Genomic DNA, 17,969 nt, shown 5'->3' on the forward strand with positions numbered 1-17,969 from the left:
ATTACTTACAATATCAGTGCCTCTACTTAACGAAGTTGAGAGGGCTGGAAGTTTACTTCATTACAACTGAACTACGTCACATGTGGACTTCAAACCAAGCTTACAGTAGTAATATAGTGGCAATTATTTTAAGAAGTCTCACAAAAAAGGAAAAATAATGTTTGAAAGCAGTTATTAAAAGAGCCATGTACCATCCAAATCGACAGAGAAAACGGCTCATCATCATCATTAGTCAACAATCCTCTAAGATTATTGGTTTGACGCAGCTCTCCATTCCTCTATCCTCTCCGCTAACCCTTTCATTGTGACGTATTTCTTCTCCTTCACCTCCTCCATAAGCTGTCCCTCGTAACTCATTCGGGGCCATCCCTTGCCCTTCTTCCCTTCCCCCTGTCCTATGATTATTTTCATCTAGCCAACATGTCTCAGAATGTGGCCAACTAGGTAAGTTGTTGTGTCTTCTCCTTGAGGTTTTTAAAAGACTTCTCTTTTTTCCCGCTCTTCTTAGCACTTACACAAAGGGTCGATCTATTTTATCTCCATTAAGGATGAGTCGGTTCTTAAATTTTTTCGGTTCTTGGTACCGGTCCGGTTTTCCCCACTGCTTCTCGATACTCAGTTCCAAGGTTGAACTCTTATTATCTGAATGAATGGCAAATTTGAATGAACAACCGCGAGAAGTGAATGAAAATAATTTCACCAACGATGTAAATTAGGAGGAAAGCTCAGTTAAAAAAAAACCGGAGATTGTCTGCATAATTTTATTTGCCAAGTAAAAGTTTCAATACTTGGTTCTTAAAGAATACATGATCGACCAATTTGTCGCATTACATCAGGCAGCCACTGATTTTTTCTCTGTTTTGATTGAAAAAATTCAACATTTTTACCCTAATTATATTTTTTTGTTAGAAATATTGCCTACAGTACTGAATAAACTGCTCAACATGCCGGTAAAGCGACACCAAGGAGAAACTGATCGGCCATGAGCTAACACAACAATGTAATGCAGTGTTGCATTCAACAGGATAACAACACCTTTCGATGCCTTGCAAGGGCGACTTATGAACAAGCTTTTCTAACGCATCTTACTCATATGTCGAAGAATAACCATATATTTACATGATTCAATAGTAAGGCCACTGGGTCATTCCATGTCAGTCCATCCAGGCATGACACCCACCGACTCGGATTTTGATGAAACTTGCCAATTTTCATCCTTCCATGTAGGAATGAAACAGTGTAAAATATTTCTTGGCTATCTCTAATAGCTTTTTTTTCACGACCATTTGAAGTTTGGGTGAAACTGCAGTTTCTCAATGAATGCGGTCTCCAGAGGCACTTGTACCTCTAGAGGGAAATAATTTGTCTCATCCATAGTTTTCATCCGATTCTTATGAAAATTTGCAGGTCAAAGGATGTTGATCAATGTGATATAAAAGTGAAATTCTTGCATCCTTATGGGCCTGCAAGATCATTTTACTTGCCAAAAGAGAAAGAAGATATTTGCCATGTTCCTATAAATAATGTCATTTGTAATGTGGAAACTCCTACCCAAGAGGCTCAGGACGAATGTATTACTTTTTGGAGAAAGACAAGACACCAGTGGCTGTTGGATTTAAAAGGAAAACTTTGAATTACCACTACTGGGAAAAAATGTAACTCTAGTGTCAACTGAAATATACTAAATAACTAAGGCCTAACTATTAAGGCCTAAGGGTTAACTATATATATGTCTAACTGAGGCCTATCTCTGAGGTTTCTCAGAGATAGGCCTTAGTGAAGACCTTGGATTCTATGCTATTTAACCACAAACTGATGCACAGACAAAAGTGACTATAAATTGTGATTGTTGATTTATAAGTTGTGCAACATTAATGAAGTAAAACACATTTATGAAGTTTTTTGTCAATACAAAATGGAGTTACAATAAAGTTAACTTGTATTGACATGTATCCTGTATTTTGATATGTTGTATAAAGCAACAATCAAGTTATCCCCAGCAATGAGGGGTAAGTGCTATGAATTCCTTAAAATATTCTATTTCAAAAATATATTTTTCTTATCGGGAGAAAAACAACCTGCACATTAAAAATGTTTTAATTTTTGAACTTATTATGTACTAGATTCATGTTGTAAATATTTGCTTACATAAAGAAAACAGTTAACACAAGCATTTCATCATACTTGAAGGAGGCCCCAACACTGACTACCAGAGTCGTGAAAAGGGATTTTTTTTACATAAAATTTTTTTTAACAACAAAGCAAGCAAAAAGCCATGAATTTTATTTTTACAGGTGGTGGTTCATACCTTAAGGAATATTAGAAAAAATAATTTAGCTTGATTCAGATATTGCCTCAGGTCAAAATTTGATGTTTTATAGAATCATGTTTTTGACGCAAAATTTTCTAAAATCTAATGAAACATATGAGTTTAGAGAATTTCCAATATCCCTTATTTATATACAGTAAAACCCCGTATTTGCGTTATCGGAATTTACGTTTTCCCGCAAATTGCAAGTTTTTTTCTGGGTCCCGTCATATTTCCTATCTCTCCAATGTAAATAGAACCCTGTATTTACGCCGTGTTTTTTTCGTTTTCCCGCCATGTGCATCACGACGTGCCGACTAAAAAAAATTTTTTTGCGTACTAAAACAATTACTCGCGCATATCAGCCCTTAAAACTGTCTTTTGGCTTCCTTTCGCGCATTTTTATTTAAAAATCTAAGAGAGAAAGACGTAATGAGAACTATTTTCGGGAAGAATTTGAATGTGGCGGGACAGAACGCCACTAACGTCGGAAAGTTGAACTACGTCCTCTCGTTTTCTGTCAGCGGCGAAAAGATTCACGATATGAAAGTAGGTGTATTGAGCAATCGAGCTATGTATTAATTATAATGCAAGAACTCCTGAAGGAATGTTGACAATAATCATGTAGTCGATAATTTGATACGAGAGTTTGCAAGGGAACCAGACGTGATAAATGCCAGAACTATATAACTTGACCGACATCTGGGATCATTTGCGCTGACTTCATTCAACAGTTGCGTAGCAATTATGGGTTAATTAAATACTTTTGAAAAACTTATTTAAACTTGAATTATCCCATTCAAATAGCAGTGTATCGCAAACTATTGTAAATTTAAAAAAATATGAAGTCCCATGACAGTTTGTACTACGCACTTGATCGCCGAGGAGTATAGGTCAGATACTCGTGTGTTGCCGATCGGCAACTCGAGTTACCCTCAACTCGTACGGGAAATAGAATTGATCCGGCTTGAAAATGGAAATTCGAGGTGAAAAACGGACATTTTTAATTGACGAGAAAATGAAAATTATAGAGATAGTTGATTCCCACACCGGAACCCGCATCGATTCAAACGCTGGCGACTCGAATGTTGGGACTTGGCAATCCGTTCGGATTCCCAGTCTCAACATTCAATACCGTGGTGAAAAATCGCGATGCCATTGTAAAATATGCAAACCAGTGCGGACATTTATCAAAAAAGAGAATATATGAGAAGAATTCCAGGTAAGAATAAATAGAACGAATTCTAAAAGAGTAGTTTTTAGGTGCAAGATCATCAAATGTCCCAGCAAATGGTGTCATCTAAAGGCCTGTTTACATAGTACATTAACCCGTACAAGTTAATGTCTAAATTATGAACACGAAAATGCACCGTGTATTCACCCAACTTGTGCGTATATGCACGAACAGAAAATAGAACCTGTTCAAATTTGGTTCATGCATTCATAGTCGGACTTAGGGGATGGGGACGTGCCCCCCCACATGCTTAAAAAAAGAGATAAAATTTGAATACGGTTATCATAGGAAGATATATGGGGGGGGTGCACGTGCCCCCCCAGACTTAAAAATATGCAAGATTTTTAATACGGTCCGGTTATCATTGCGTTCGTTTTGTATAACGTGGTATCATTGTGCCCCCCCCCCCCCACTCCAGATCAAAATCCTGGATACAGCATTGCTTGTGCCCCCCAGAAAGAAATCCTGGATCCGCCCCTGGTGGTCATCATTATGTTCGCTTTGTTTTGTGTATTACTCAAGGAGGCTCAATCATTTAATTCAATAAGAATAAATTTGATATAAAAATAAAGAGAATTTTGTAAAGTCTTTGTTATATCTTGTTTTTAATCTCAATTAAGACAAGATATTTTGCCTGTCAGGCCCTCTAGTGCCCTTCCCAGAAAAAAATCCTGGATCTGCCCCTGTCTACATTCATACATATCCCGTTCCGGTCCACAAAAATCATTCATGCAAGCAGAAATTAACTCATACATGTTAATGTATCGTGGCCCTTGAGAAAAAAGTATTTCCCCACAAGATTGGGAATCGAAGATTCCACGGCATCTATAATGGTTGGTTGGGCAGATTCAAAAATAGGTACAGTCTTGTATATAAGATGGTGAGTGGTGAAAGCAAAGATGTTAACATAGAGACAGCAACTCAGTGGAAAGAATCTGAATATATTAGAGTTCTGGAAGGTTACAGCCCAAAAGATGTTTTCATTGCAGACAAAACAGGATTATTTTTTAATTTTTGCTGCCAGCAAAAACACTGTGCTTCAGAGGGAAACAGTGTTATGGCATAATGCTTAGTGAACAATTAAAAAATTAACATTTTCAAAGCCAGTATATGAATAAAAGTGAAAATTCTCTATTTCCCACGATTTGCATTTTCCCGCAATTTACACTTTTTTTCTTGGGTCCCTAGAAAAGTGTAAATAAGGGGTTTTACTGTATTGATATTTTTCAATTAGGTTTTGGAATCCTCATGACTTCTATAGTAAACCTGCAAATTTTCATAAGAATCGGATGAAAACTATGGATGAGACAAATTATTTCCCTCTAGAGGTACAAGTGCCTCTGGAGACCGCATTCATTGAGAAACTGCAGTTTCACCCAAACTTCAAATGGTCGTGAAAAAAAAGCTATTAGAGATAGCCAAGAAATATTTTACACCGTTTCATTCCTACATGGAAGGATGAAAGTTGGCAAGTTTCATCAAAATCCGAGTCGGTGGGTGTCATGCCTGGATGGACTGACATGGAATGACCCCACTTTCAGATGAAACGATTTTCCCCCGGCCACCGTTCACGGCATTGCAAAGAGTCGTCTTGTCTGAAAGCCGCCTGAATTTCACGTGAATCGCTGCTGAGGAAAAGACTTTTCGTTTGAAAGCGGACTCAATGTAGCATTGTCTGTATTTCACGCCGTAGACGGTGCATCGCTGGACCAAATGGCCGCTGTGCCGTCAATGGCACGATTCGACTAGTTTGAAGACGTCCATTGAGAGCGATGGTAAGTTGAAAGAACTGCGCCATGCCGTGGACGGCGGCACATAAAAAGTCAGTTCGTTTGAAAGCGGCCGCGGCTACGGAAATGTTACAATGGGTGCGGTCGAATGAATGCTACTTTCGCTACCAGACACTACAGACGGTAGTGCTCCGGAGCACCGGTCCTAGGTGCTACATTCCCCACGAGAATTTCTTTTCGGACAGGTCAGGAGCGAAGTCAAAATGGCGGAAATGAACGAGGGCGGGCAAACTGGCATTATGAAATCGAAGAGATGGTTTTAATTGCGAATTGAGGCGATTATGGTCATTGAATATTAATAAATATGTTCGTATATCATTTAAATGAATTTTATTTTCCAATATCTAGGTTGCACAAATTAAGGCAAGAAACTTTGGACCGTATTTCTCACATCTGCCCTCGCCTACCCCTTCTACTTGAAACTCATTACCCTAGAAAAGGAATAAGTCGGTACTCTACCGTTTTCTCACTTGAAATATTAGCCACTAACTTAGTGGCTAACGACAATTATAAAACATTAATCCATTCCATTTCTATCCTATTTTTCTTCAGATTTTAATTTATGACATGAGTTTATGTGTCGATATATGTTCTGACAACCCTTTCTTATATTACATGCCCCTTTTAATAATTTTTTTTTGCATTTTGAATGAGGCTGCTTCCAGAGACATTTGAGTTCATTTTGGGGGAGATACGAGAATGTCTACGGAAAGATAGTTTTTGCTATATATTTATTTAAATCACTATTGAATGTACATCTATTTACTATGCGCGCCTACTCCGTTACTGCGTAGTCACCTTTACAGAAAAAGGCGTCCACATTCAGCATCCAACAACTGCAACGTGAGTAAACTCTCCATTGCCTCAGTGAATTCCCTTCGAATTTCTGCCAAAAAATGACCCGCTCCACTGCAGACCCTAGTTTTCACGGGAGCATCTGGAGCGAGGCGGGAAACGGGTGTGTGACGTTTTCCGTGACGTCACACCTTAACCTGTAGCGCTCCGTAGCGAATAACGGACAGCTTGGGAGCTCGTCTGTGGTGCTCCGAAGCATTGGTAGCGTTCAACGGTCCGCACCCAATGTTGGCGAGAGCGGCAAACTGACTAACCCTTCAGTACGCGAGTTAGGGAGCAACTCTCAAAAGAAAAAAAAAGTGGAAGCCATGCAATCAGAAAGTAATATATGCGTCTTTTAATCTCTTTCAACTTTTGGGTCATAATACGCTGTAGACCATTTAGGCTTTGGGCGCCAAATTCAAACCCTTGCCACCGTTCCGAGCCGGTTCCAAAGTACCGACTTCATGCAACCGTTCTCGATACCGGTTCCACAGGCCAAGAACCGGCAGTACCGAGAACCGGGTACTGCAACCAACCCAACTCTAATCTCCATCATTCTTCAGTAGCACATTATGAATGCTTCCACTATCAACTTCTCTGCTGCTGTCAAATCCCACGCTACGCTTCCACAGAGAAACATGCTCCACTGTACTTTATGCATAACTTCTATGCTTGTATTCTCAGCTGAAGAGGGCATTCTACAAAAAGAAGAATCTTATTTTTGTAGAAAGCCATCTTGCCTGTGCAATTTCACTGATCATTTCTTTCTTGCCTTAGTCCATTGTTGGTTATTCAGCTTCACAGGTTAGAAAAAACTTTCACCTCTTCAAGCCTATGCTTTCCTAGGTCAATGTTTGCCCTATCCTCCTTTTTTATCCAGCACAATAATACCTAGGCCTTCATTTTGTTGATTTCCAGCTGAAATACGCATGGCCATTGTCCTTCCTATATCTATCCAAGTCTTCTTCAAATCTTTGTCTCGGTTGTGACTGATATGTCATTTATATTTTGTCACATTTGGTCATTTTGCCATGTATTTTTGACATGTCATATGTTTTCCCTAGGTTGAGTAACAAAGTTCATGAAGTTGACAAAACCGCTAATTTTATGGTACAAGGAGTCATTTATTGCATGCACGTGTCTTAATTTTTCAATTTTTCTTAAAACAAAAAATAAATCAGATCTGAGAATAAAATTTCTTTTAAAATGACATATTATTCATTATTATGGCATGCACTGAAGTCCAGATATAAATTAGCTAAGTACAGGGGCACATCATTTTCATGCCGACAGCAGAGTGGGGATCCTGTTTTCTTTTCTTTTGTCCAAAGTCACCTATCTCAAATCCTGGCATTAGTCACCGCTGCAGTTATGTGGGTGGATTGCGGTCGGAGGCGGCCTTAATCGTAATATCTGGTGGTCTTATAGACCTGGCGCCCGAGTTTATTATATTTAGCAGGTAAGGCGTCGCACTCTATCCATCAAATCATCTCCAACCCTCGACCTTTCCTCACCCTTGTTTAAACACCATAGCACCTCAAATCACATTCATTCACAAGAACTCCAAATTACCACTTTTCTGTAACTCAAACAACTGAAGATTTACTCATAAAATTCGGCTCAACAACAGGAAAATGAAATTCAAGAGCGTTCAAACCTCAGGACTTACTCTGAAAGCACCCCAAGCGTAAACACTGCCATCTTCAAGGAGGGCTGCGCTGTGAGAGTCGCCAGCGGTCACTTGAACCACTTTGCCTTCCAAAGCCACACGACCACGAGAGAACTCGGATCCTTCAACACTGGTCTCGCGGCCAAGAGCACCCTCATCGTTACACCCAAATGTGACAACCTGAAAATTATTCAATTAAAAAAAAAATAAATTGAAGACAATGAACCAATTAAGAAACTACATGTAAGCACAAAACCCTGAATTATCAGTCGCACTGGAGGATCTAAATTTACCAATAACAATGCCCAAGCTATGACATAAAGACAACATACTTGGATAAAATATTTCCCATGATTGAGATTCTATCTCTCCCCTCTCACATTAATAGCATAGCACATTGCTCACAAGGCTACTGCAGTTCTTTAGAAAGGTTGTCTTACAATACAGACCTACAGTGAATATTGGGGCAAGTATGCAGTAATTACACATGGATCTATCTATCATGGATAAATCTTTATTTATTAGACTTTTGTAAATACGAGCAACATCATTACAAAGTTTTCATTTTTACGAAGGAAATCGTTCGTCCTGACAAAAAATGGCTAATTCAATCTAGAGTAAAAGAAACCTTATTTTATAAAGTTTCACTATTACGAAATTATGAATTCCAGTCCTGGTCCACTACAACAGTTCCCATCCACCACACATCAAGCGTTCCATCCCTTATTCTCTCTCCATCATAGAACATAAGATCTGCAATAACCCCCAAGACCTTCAGAAGTTCCTCTCCAAACTACACACTTCTCTTCTCTGCCACGAGTATCCCGAAAAACTTTTAATTAATAAAACAAGAAAAAAACCATTCATTTCTAATAAACCCAAGCAGATAAAAATTGCTCTCCATCTCTGCTCACTACCTATTTTCCTCGCGCTCATGCCCTGACATCCCGAAGGACTTGCATTACCCTATTCTTTCCTAGCATAATCCACACTTCACAGACTTTGCCTTCTACTCCATGATTCACCCATTAGAGATCTCTAAGTAACTTGGAGATAGTACATACTTAGAAACTGCATTAAAAATTAACAACAATGAGAGGGAACTACAAACAAAATCACATTTCACTGAAAAAAAAAAAACAAATGCATCATAGGGGCAACTTGCAGGGCAGTAAATGGACAAAATCAAGGGCCAAACCAATCACCTTATCACCATTCATTCATATGTTATTCCATGCCAATTCACCAAACAATTTTTGCAGCAGAATTTCATAAAAAAAGTTACATTTTGAACACTTACTACCATACAACTGTTAGGCAGATAACTTAAGTTAACCTTTTTCATGACCTCAAGTAATTGTACACCCTTATAGGCTGCAATGCATAGTAAAAATTGCCCTTTCAGGGAATTTTAGCAATAAGGGAACCACAAAATTTAGAAGAGTAATTCAAACACCAAGTTATCTATCAAAAATTAACCTCTCATTTAACATAGGTTTTGATGATTTAGCAAAGTAAAAATCTGTGAGAACAATAAGTACAAAATACACACAAAATACAATGAAAGGGTTTGAACATTGAAAACATATGATAGTGAAAGTGCTGTTTTTAATTACTTCTCCAAGATGCTACTGAAATGACAATTTTTTTATCTGGTGATGGTACTATCATTTGCAAAAGTCTTGCAACAAATCGAGCGGTGCCACTTTCGCTCCACAAAGATTGTGCCAGGAAAATGTATGGTTTTAGGGTGTGTGCAACAATCCAATACTAGTCTTCATGGTTCAATGCATGGAGAACGGGTCATTGTGTGGGTGAGGTATTTTGTCATCCTTTTCAGTCTCGAGATTTGATCGCTTACATTTAAGTGAAATTAATGTTCATGATATTTCCCCAAACACGTTGTAGCATTTTATGCAGGAGAAAATATCGAGGGTAATTCCTTGGAGAGATTTTAAAAAGTATGTAGCTTGGCTCTTTTCGAGTGTTCTTAGCTCTTTTCAGAGAGCTGGAAATCACGAGTCGCTCACTGTGAACATGGCGGACTTTGTTTACATCTATTGACTCGAGTTGATGTTTTTAATACAATACACCCATGTCTCGTATAGCGCAATTTCGATATAGCGCAAATTCGTTCCTCGGGGAAACATTGCAACGCAGTGTAGCCTAATCAAATATCTTAAACGCTCTCGTGATAAAACATGAACTTGCGCTAAGTACACACGAAATTTCTATCATTTTACGCATATTAATATTATTGCTTGCCTCAAATCTTCTTTTTTGCTTATGTATTAATCGAAATCCATTGCTGTGCAATGGCCAAAAGTATTACTCGTCATTGGGTCCAGATAGCTGGCCTACCGAAGTAATTTATCTCGTCTCCTTAACAGAATGAGTTAATTTAGATCATTAATTAAGCGTGGGGCTAGTGGAAATGAGTTTTTTTAAGCAATACTGGTTGAGACGTAATTTTTGCCGTCATAGGTTATCGGGCGATTGACTTCCAGGTAGAGGGTCTACGCTAAAGCCTTCAAGGTCATCGGTATTCACGGGGGTGGCCGAGTTGCGCATGAATAGCATCAACATATAAGAGGGTCCGCTATAGAGTCTCAAACACAATAGCTTCGTTCCCTCCCCGCAGTCGTAGGCCCTCTGCGTCTCAAGAATACAGATCAGCAGTAGAAGGTGATTTCGATAGAGCCATGCAGAGTAAAAACCAAGAGAAAATGGCAAAAAATAGGAATGCGGGTAGAAAAATCAAGAATTTATCAAGAAAAACCATAATCCTAGAAGAGAAATTGATATAGGTCAATTGCTTTGAAAATGGAGAACTTCAAAGCGATATCGCACGGAAGTTTAAACGCACGATGCCTTATTCTGAATAAAGACGAAGTTAAAACATCAGTGACTTCAGCCGCACCAACTTCAACCAAGCGGTCTACACATACGGAAAGTTCATAGTGATTCAGTACAAAAAGACGAGAGTGGTAATCGCTCCAAGACATTTAGTGAAAGCTCCGGTTGGTACCAGAATTTAAACGGCAAGCAGGTGTTTTCAGTGCGGCGATATCAGGTGATTCTGCAAGTGTTGATAGCACAGTCACCACAACATTTTCTGATGAACTCCAAGCTGTGCTTGAAAGTGGCTCCTTTCCCCCTCAACTAGTTTTTAGTGTTGACGAGACGATATTCTTTTGGAAAAGAATGCATTCTCATTCATTCATTTTCAGGGAAGGAAAACCTGGGTCAGGTTTGAAGGCATTTAAAGACTGTTTCACGTGCTGCTAGTGACTCGGAGGACTTCAAATTAAAATGATTTATCATTCATAAACTTCGCTAGCTATGAAATGGCATTCAAAGTAGCATTTGCCTGTCATTTCAATGAGTAGGATGACACAATAGTTGTTTTTAGACTGGTTTGAAAAATAGTCAACTGCTGGCAATGCATTACGAACCCCTGATATAGCAGATGTTAGCCCACCCGCACGACGAGGGAATTTCAAAAGCACGCAAGAATTTTTTTTGACGCGAATAAAAGTCTTCAAATGCGTGCATACTATCTTTAAAGATGTTTTAAACTATGAACATTTATATAAATTGGGTATTATAAGGCTATTTATGGGAATATATATGTTTTAGAGGAAATTCAATACCCAAGACCTATGCTACCAGGAACGCACCCCTATCTTCCCAATGTTAAAACGCTCTCGTATAACGCAAATTCGTATAGCGCAAAGACCCCAAGGAACGCATCCCTTGCGCTATACGAGATATGGGTGTATCTACGACATAAGATACAAGGAAGCTTTGATATTCCAAATGTTTTATCATATAAATATCTGAGCAAACGTGAAAAATATGAAATTAGTAAAGCTGGTGAGCTTTAATCGTTGCGTAAGTAATAACAGAGTTCTCCGACGTCCGTCAACCGGTAAAGATGTATTCCTTTACACGTATTCAAGGTATGACGAGGAAAGCTTAATTCCTGCTAAAAGTCTCTTCTTCAATGATTTTCGGATTTCAACAGGTATTGTTTGATAATATTATGCGCTGCTAAATAAGTGTGAATACATATAGTAATTCTCAGCTGCGTCTTATTCTTAATCATCGTTGATGATTAACTTATCATATTAAGCTACAATCTTTTAAATAATGCTCTGATGAATTGGGGATAATTAGGATACTTACTTAGCATCATTAATGAACTTCTCTACTTGCATTAAGTAGGTTTTATGGTATTCGGAAATGTGTTTGTTGGCAATACGTTTTATGTTTAGGGCAGGATTGAAATCAGGGAACTGCAGCTCATTTCATAAAACCTTATATGTCGAGTAAGTAGGACGTAAGCAAATCCTAACAGAATTTCTGTTTGAAATGAATGTATACGCTTGCTTCATTAGAAATACAAATACTGAGCTAGAAACATAATAACAAATAATAATAACTTAAAAGGACGATACCATGTAACCGAAGCCGCAGGCGACTTGAGCAGCAACATCATAATATTCCTATACTAACCAGCCGAAACGTAAAATATGCGAAAGCCTCCGTATTTAAGCTATAATGGCATAAATGAATAAAAGACTAAAATACTGAGAAAGTGAATATTTTGTTCAAAACTCTTTCCATTGGGAAGCATATGACAGCAGCTCAGTGTTACAATTACGATAAATTATCAAAATTACCACCCACAACAATTGAAGTCTGAATAGCGCAGTGGAAGAGTTCTTCGCTTGTAATGGGAGGAGCAGCGTTCGATGCCCTCCCGTACCCAAATTTTTTTATCCTCCTCACAGACGTATTTTGTTTTAAAGTTTTTTTTATTTTTTAAAAGTATGTTAAGATAATACCAAATGTTGAATTTGAGCATTTTTTATAACAATTTCTAATTTAAATGATTGTGCGACGGGAATCCTTCGTTGTTAGCGCGGTAGGACGAATAATTGCATTTCCCTTGAGGGAACTCCAATCAGAATCACTGGTGAATGTGATTCCCAGTGTTATAAGGTTTCCTTTACAGGTCCGTAACGGCTAATCATTATTAACCTTTGGGATGAGAACTATCGCAGTAATCTAAGGTTCCATATACGTAATTTCTTAAATAGATCAATTTTAACTGATTAAAAAGACAATTATGAGTGATATTTTATAAATTTTGCAGCGATTATGCTGTGCGTCAATGTAGTATGCTGTCTAATTGTCATCAACTTGTCGCCATTTCCTACCAAGTTAATTTTTCCAATAAAGTTTTTCAGAATAATTTTACCCTTTTCCGTTTAGTAAATGAGCAGTGACGGAAACTTTTCTTTGAAAATTTTCAAGAAAAAATCCCTCGATAGAAAAAGATATAAATTAAGTGCAGAATTTTACTTTTAAACTTTAGGCCTCAATATTCTATAATCAGTGCTGTATTTAATACAGGAATTTTGATGGAAAGGGACAGAATGTGAGTCCAGCTGATCTACTAAGTACAATCCTAGGAATAACCTATGTAATGGTAATCCTTATTCGTGCACGCACTCCGGCGCTTATTTTTAAACATAGGAAAGACTTATCTTGAAGTATTTATCAACTATTCTTCTAGTGCGTACTTTCTTCAAGCAAACTATGGCATCAACATGTATACGATAGAGCTACAAATTGGCCCTATTTACACTTTTTTGGAAGTTTGTGAGAATCACGGCCGGCAAGTTTTACCCCAGGTAAATTGCTTCCTCGTCCCTGGCTGGTAAAGTCGCGATAAAGATGTAGGGCAAGGGAAGGTGCAGGACCTATCGGCTGACCAAAACTACGGCCCAGGAGCACCCGATTCAGCGTTAAGAGCTGAGGGAGCGGCTAAATTCTGCGCAAAATATTTTACCTCCCCATTCGATAGTCTGGAATTAAAAAAGGGCGAATATTGGTTGAAATTGACTTTCAATCTATTCTCTGTCCGTCGTTGTTATAGGAAACCTTACCAATGGAGGCATACATGGATAGGGATAAGTCTTACTATTAAGTCACTCTTTAAGTTGACTGTCCTTAAAAACATAATAATGACCTGAATATTAAAATCGAAACAATAACTAATTTATTATAACAAAATAGAAGATTAATGCGATATAATCACTAAATATGTTAGCCCTATCGTAAAAATTTAAGTCTCTCCTAGATATGTGAACAGTAAAAATAAAGAAACATTCTGCTAGCAACGGTGAGGCCTAGCGATTTTTTTTGGCAGTCAAAATTCCATTCATTTCCGAGGAAACATTTCCATTGGTGTAAATATATTTATCCAATTAACAAAAATTGATAATTAATGAAGAAGAAAGCTTATGAAGCTATCTTTATCAACTTCAACCTACGTAAAGAACTATTTAATGTCTATCAAGTAAAGATGATGGAGTCGAAAGAGCCGTGTTTTTTTCCGGAAAATTGCCAGTTATTTTTTTTTCATTTGTTAACTCTCCTATATCGAACAAATATTTCAAAAACTTAATATAAAGTCTCCTGATAGTCGTTGAATCCCCAAAAAGTGTTACGAGCGAGTTGATTTCCGTGTTCCTAATGGCGAAATCATTCCCCCAGCCGGCCTCATGGGGTTTACCATTGGAAGCAAGTCCTCATAGGTACCCACTTTTTTAACGGTTAAATATTTTCAATTCTCTTCTCCAGTCAACTACGGGTATAAAAATAAATCTCAAACGCCGCGACGACACAACAACATCGACGCTCGTTTACTCAACTGAGCATTGTAATGATTTCATACGTCTCCCTCCTGTGTCACGATGACCCGTTCGTGAGTCGTTCCCGAGCTACCATGAAGATTCATACCCAGATAGTGATCATTCAGATTTAATGGTGGCCAGAAATCGACAATGGAGCGAAAGTGGCACCGCTCGATTTGTTGCAAGACTTTTGCAAATGATAGTACATAATAACAATGAACTGATAAATTTCAACTGTTTTAGTTGGTTTAAATACAGTTTTATTTACAGTTTATTCAAACTGTAAATAAAACTGTATTTAGTTAGGGTACAGCTCATGAAAATTCTATAAGATCCATTGTTGTACTGCAAAAAAGGCTTATTAGAGTAATTTTAAAACAGAGCCGTCTTGAAAGCTCCTTTCCTTTATTTTGTAGTATAGGTTTGCTTCCCTTGAGACATCTTTTTATTTGCAAGGTTTTACGTCGATTTTTCATGAGAAGTGGAAATACGGGGTTATTATTATACAACTGTCCTTCCTTCATCCTACGAAGATCATGTATTACTTTACCAAGACCTAACCTTACGCTGTATAAATGTTGTTTCTTGTTTATAGGCCCAAAAGTGTATAACTTATTACCTGATTCATATCTGAAAGCAAAAAATAATAACGCAATTATGAAAAATATACAGTCTTGGTTGTTTAGAATGCAAAGTATGGAGGATGTTTTTCTTTGATATAATACCATGTAATACATGCACGTACTTACTTCAATTCTAATGCTGTGCCTAAAATGTTTATACGTCAGCATGACCCTATGTAAATGATGGTAGCCATAAAACAGGTTGTCCTTAATGGCTACCTAAAGTTACTCCTTTTTATGTAATTAATTCTATTCTGTAATTTTTTTTTTGGTTTAATAAAACAATTTATTTATTTATTTATAAATGTAATATTCCTGACAGACGAAGGAGGTGTGTACCGTAAACAGACACTAGAGCCCAGAGAGATAAAGAAACTACTGGCACACTACCATAAAAACTCTCCATCAGCACTGAAAGGTCAACGAAGCTTACCTCCCCATTTTTAGTAAGGCACACTGTGTGCATTCCTCCAGCACATGCTTCGATGACATCAGAAAGGTCTGGAACCACAGTGGGACGTCCCTTTTCCATAACATCTGGACCTAAACCCAACTGACCAACATCTCCTTGACCCATGGATAACACTTGTCCCCCCGGACGGGAAGGGGGCAACAACACAGCCTGAAAAATGAAATAGAGACAGAAAAATAATCACATACATACACAACATGTGTATACGGTTGACATAGTACAATCTAAACAATTCTCATACAATGACTTCAAGTCACTCACATCTGACATGATTGGAATAGATAAGAAAAGATACTACAATGGCTCAATATGACTGATGAGACTACACCAACAGCCCATACTTAAATGAGGATGTGAAATATATTAAATCTTCCCCTTACCTTCTCCAATGTCTCTTTTGTAGCTTTCTTCTTGACAGGGGTTGAGTCTTTGGTGGCATTATTAGGGACAATGGAGTGGAGGTTGCTTTTTCTGGGAGCTAATACACAGGAAAAAAGAAAACAATTCTAACAGCAATAACAAAACAAGTGCAGGTTTCTTTAACAGAGTGGTGGAAAAATATAGGTACATACTAATTGACTTCTACCCAAATGAAGGCTTTATTTTAATGACAGGCAGATTTTGAAGTTTCCATGAGAAGTAAAGGTAATATATAATATTTAAGGTTGCTATCAAAATATGCATGCAATGAAACTGCTGAGCAAAACTATTTTAAGTCACCACTGCTTTCAAATAAAACTAATTATTGAGTTTTGGATAACAAAGCCATAAGATAACTAAAATAAGCATTAAATAAAGTAATTTCACTCAAATCATACCAGGAAAAGGTTCATGACCTTCGACGAACACAAAACTGATGCACTACAGAGTGAGGCATTTATGATATGTCACAGGCATGTTAGAAAGCTTATCCACTATTAGAATAAAAAGCTCGGGCTCACGATTGAAATATTGATGAAGGCTGATTGCATGACCTTTGAGATAGGGTAAAAAATCAAACGCAATGGCCCTTTTGCAGAATGTGAAAACGTATAAATTCGCCACAAAAAATTGCTCCCAATTATATTTTCGTTAAGTCTAGTTTACAAAGGGAAAAAGATACCACCAAGACCAAAATGAAATTCATCACAACCACGACGATTGAAACTTAAATCCACATTACTCTGAAAAACTCTGTGGAATTAATTCCTGCGAACATATCAATCGAAAATGGGCCATATGTGGACTGCACACGGTCACTGACCTATACTCAATTCTTGAGCCTTGGAATTGCGATCTACACAGTATAACCATGCCACTACAACAGTGAGATTACGTGCGATATTTTGAATGATTAGAATCTAGGTAGAATGCAAAAAGGATTGACTGAAAATACTCTGTCAAAGCACAGACGTATGATTCGCGCCATATGCTTCCATTCTTGGAGAATTTGCCAGAAATGGATAGGTAGTAAACTTTACACAGCGATACGTTTCCCTACATGAGGTAACGGCAATTTGAAGTTAATATTACAATTGAGAAAATACACAAAATGGGATTCAAGAATCATAGAGACAGCAACAGGATGGGTGTCGTACAAACCTCTGCTCCTTTTATTTTCAACAACGAGCTCTTCAACTTGAGTACTGCGGCGCTTCGAGGTGTCTCTTTTCACAGGCATCTTTTCGGTTACTCCTAGAAGGAAGACATCAAAATGATCTAAAAATTAATGAGTCTCGAAGGAATACGACATTGAGGGCATTTAAAAATGAATCACTGATTACAAATACGCCCTTTAAGTTGAAAACACTTCGACAAAATTTCACAGGGAATTCAAAAATGAATTAAATACCACGTGTGCAATTACAGTTTGAAAAACCAAAAAAAGTATCCGGGCAACTGAACTCGTAGGTTCCAACAGAAAATCATCAAATACAACTCAAACATTCCATTCCAAAACTTACGTACAATTCAAATAATTCAAAACTCCAGCCAAGCGATAAGGTCAACCGAAAATCCTATCTCCTCAAACACGGTCACTGAGTACCGCCGTTAGAAAAAGACAACACCTGCGGAAAAACCGGCAAACAAAAGACGATCGAATTGCACTAAGCGCGCTCGGTACTCAAGTATGACTTGATTTGGAACCAGTCCGAGTATTTACCTCCATTTGGTACGAGTTAAGGTATTCAATTAACGGTAATTATATTTAAGGCGTCAAGAGATAGTTCTATAAGCATGCAATTAATAGTATTATTGACTGAAACAGCTGGTAGACACTGAGCTGTAAGGAGGAGTAGGATGGACGTGGAGAGAAGAGTGGCGAGATCGCTTCCACAGTATCCGCGCC

General features: G+C 37.9%; 1 protein-coding gene across 3 annotated transcripts in view; it reads right to left on the minus strand.

The window, feature by feature from the left end:
• The window catches only part of LOC124156624 (regulator of chromosome condensation-like), a 48,689-nt gene extending 30,991 nt beyond the window's left edge, over positions 1–17,698 (minus strand). Inside the window, exons 1-5 of one of the 3 annotated variants that reach the window (XM_046531271.1) lie at positions 17,588–17,698; positions 17,222–17,314; positions 16,021–16,118; positions 15,602–15,790; positions 7,839–8,018 (exon numbers count right to left, since the gene is read on the minus strand). In XM_046531271.1, coding sequence (XP_046387227.1) covers positions 7,839–8,018; positions 15,602–15,790; positions 16,021–16,118; positions 17,222–17,300 — 546 coding nt within the window. In that variant the 5' untranslated portion in view covers positions 17,301–17,314; positions 17,588–17,698. Of the gene's footprint in view, positions 1–7,838; positions 8,019–15,601; positions 15,791–16,020; positions 16,119–17,221; positions 17,339–17,583 lie in introns of all 3 variants that reach the window. The other 2 variants (XM_046531272.1, XM_046531273.1) reach the window with 2 other exon arrangements.
• Positions 17,699–17,969: the final 271 nt, after the last annotated feature.

Source organism: Ischnura elegans, chromosome 3, assembly GCF_921293095.1.
Source record: "Ischnura elegans chromosome 3, ioIscEleg1.1, whole genome shotgun sequence".
In the NCBI taxonomy this organism is placed as follows: Eukaryota; Metazoa; Arthropoda; class Insecta; order Odonata; family Coenagrionidae; genus Ischnura; species Ischnura elegans.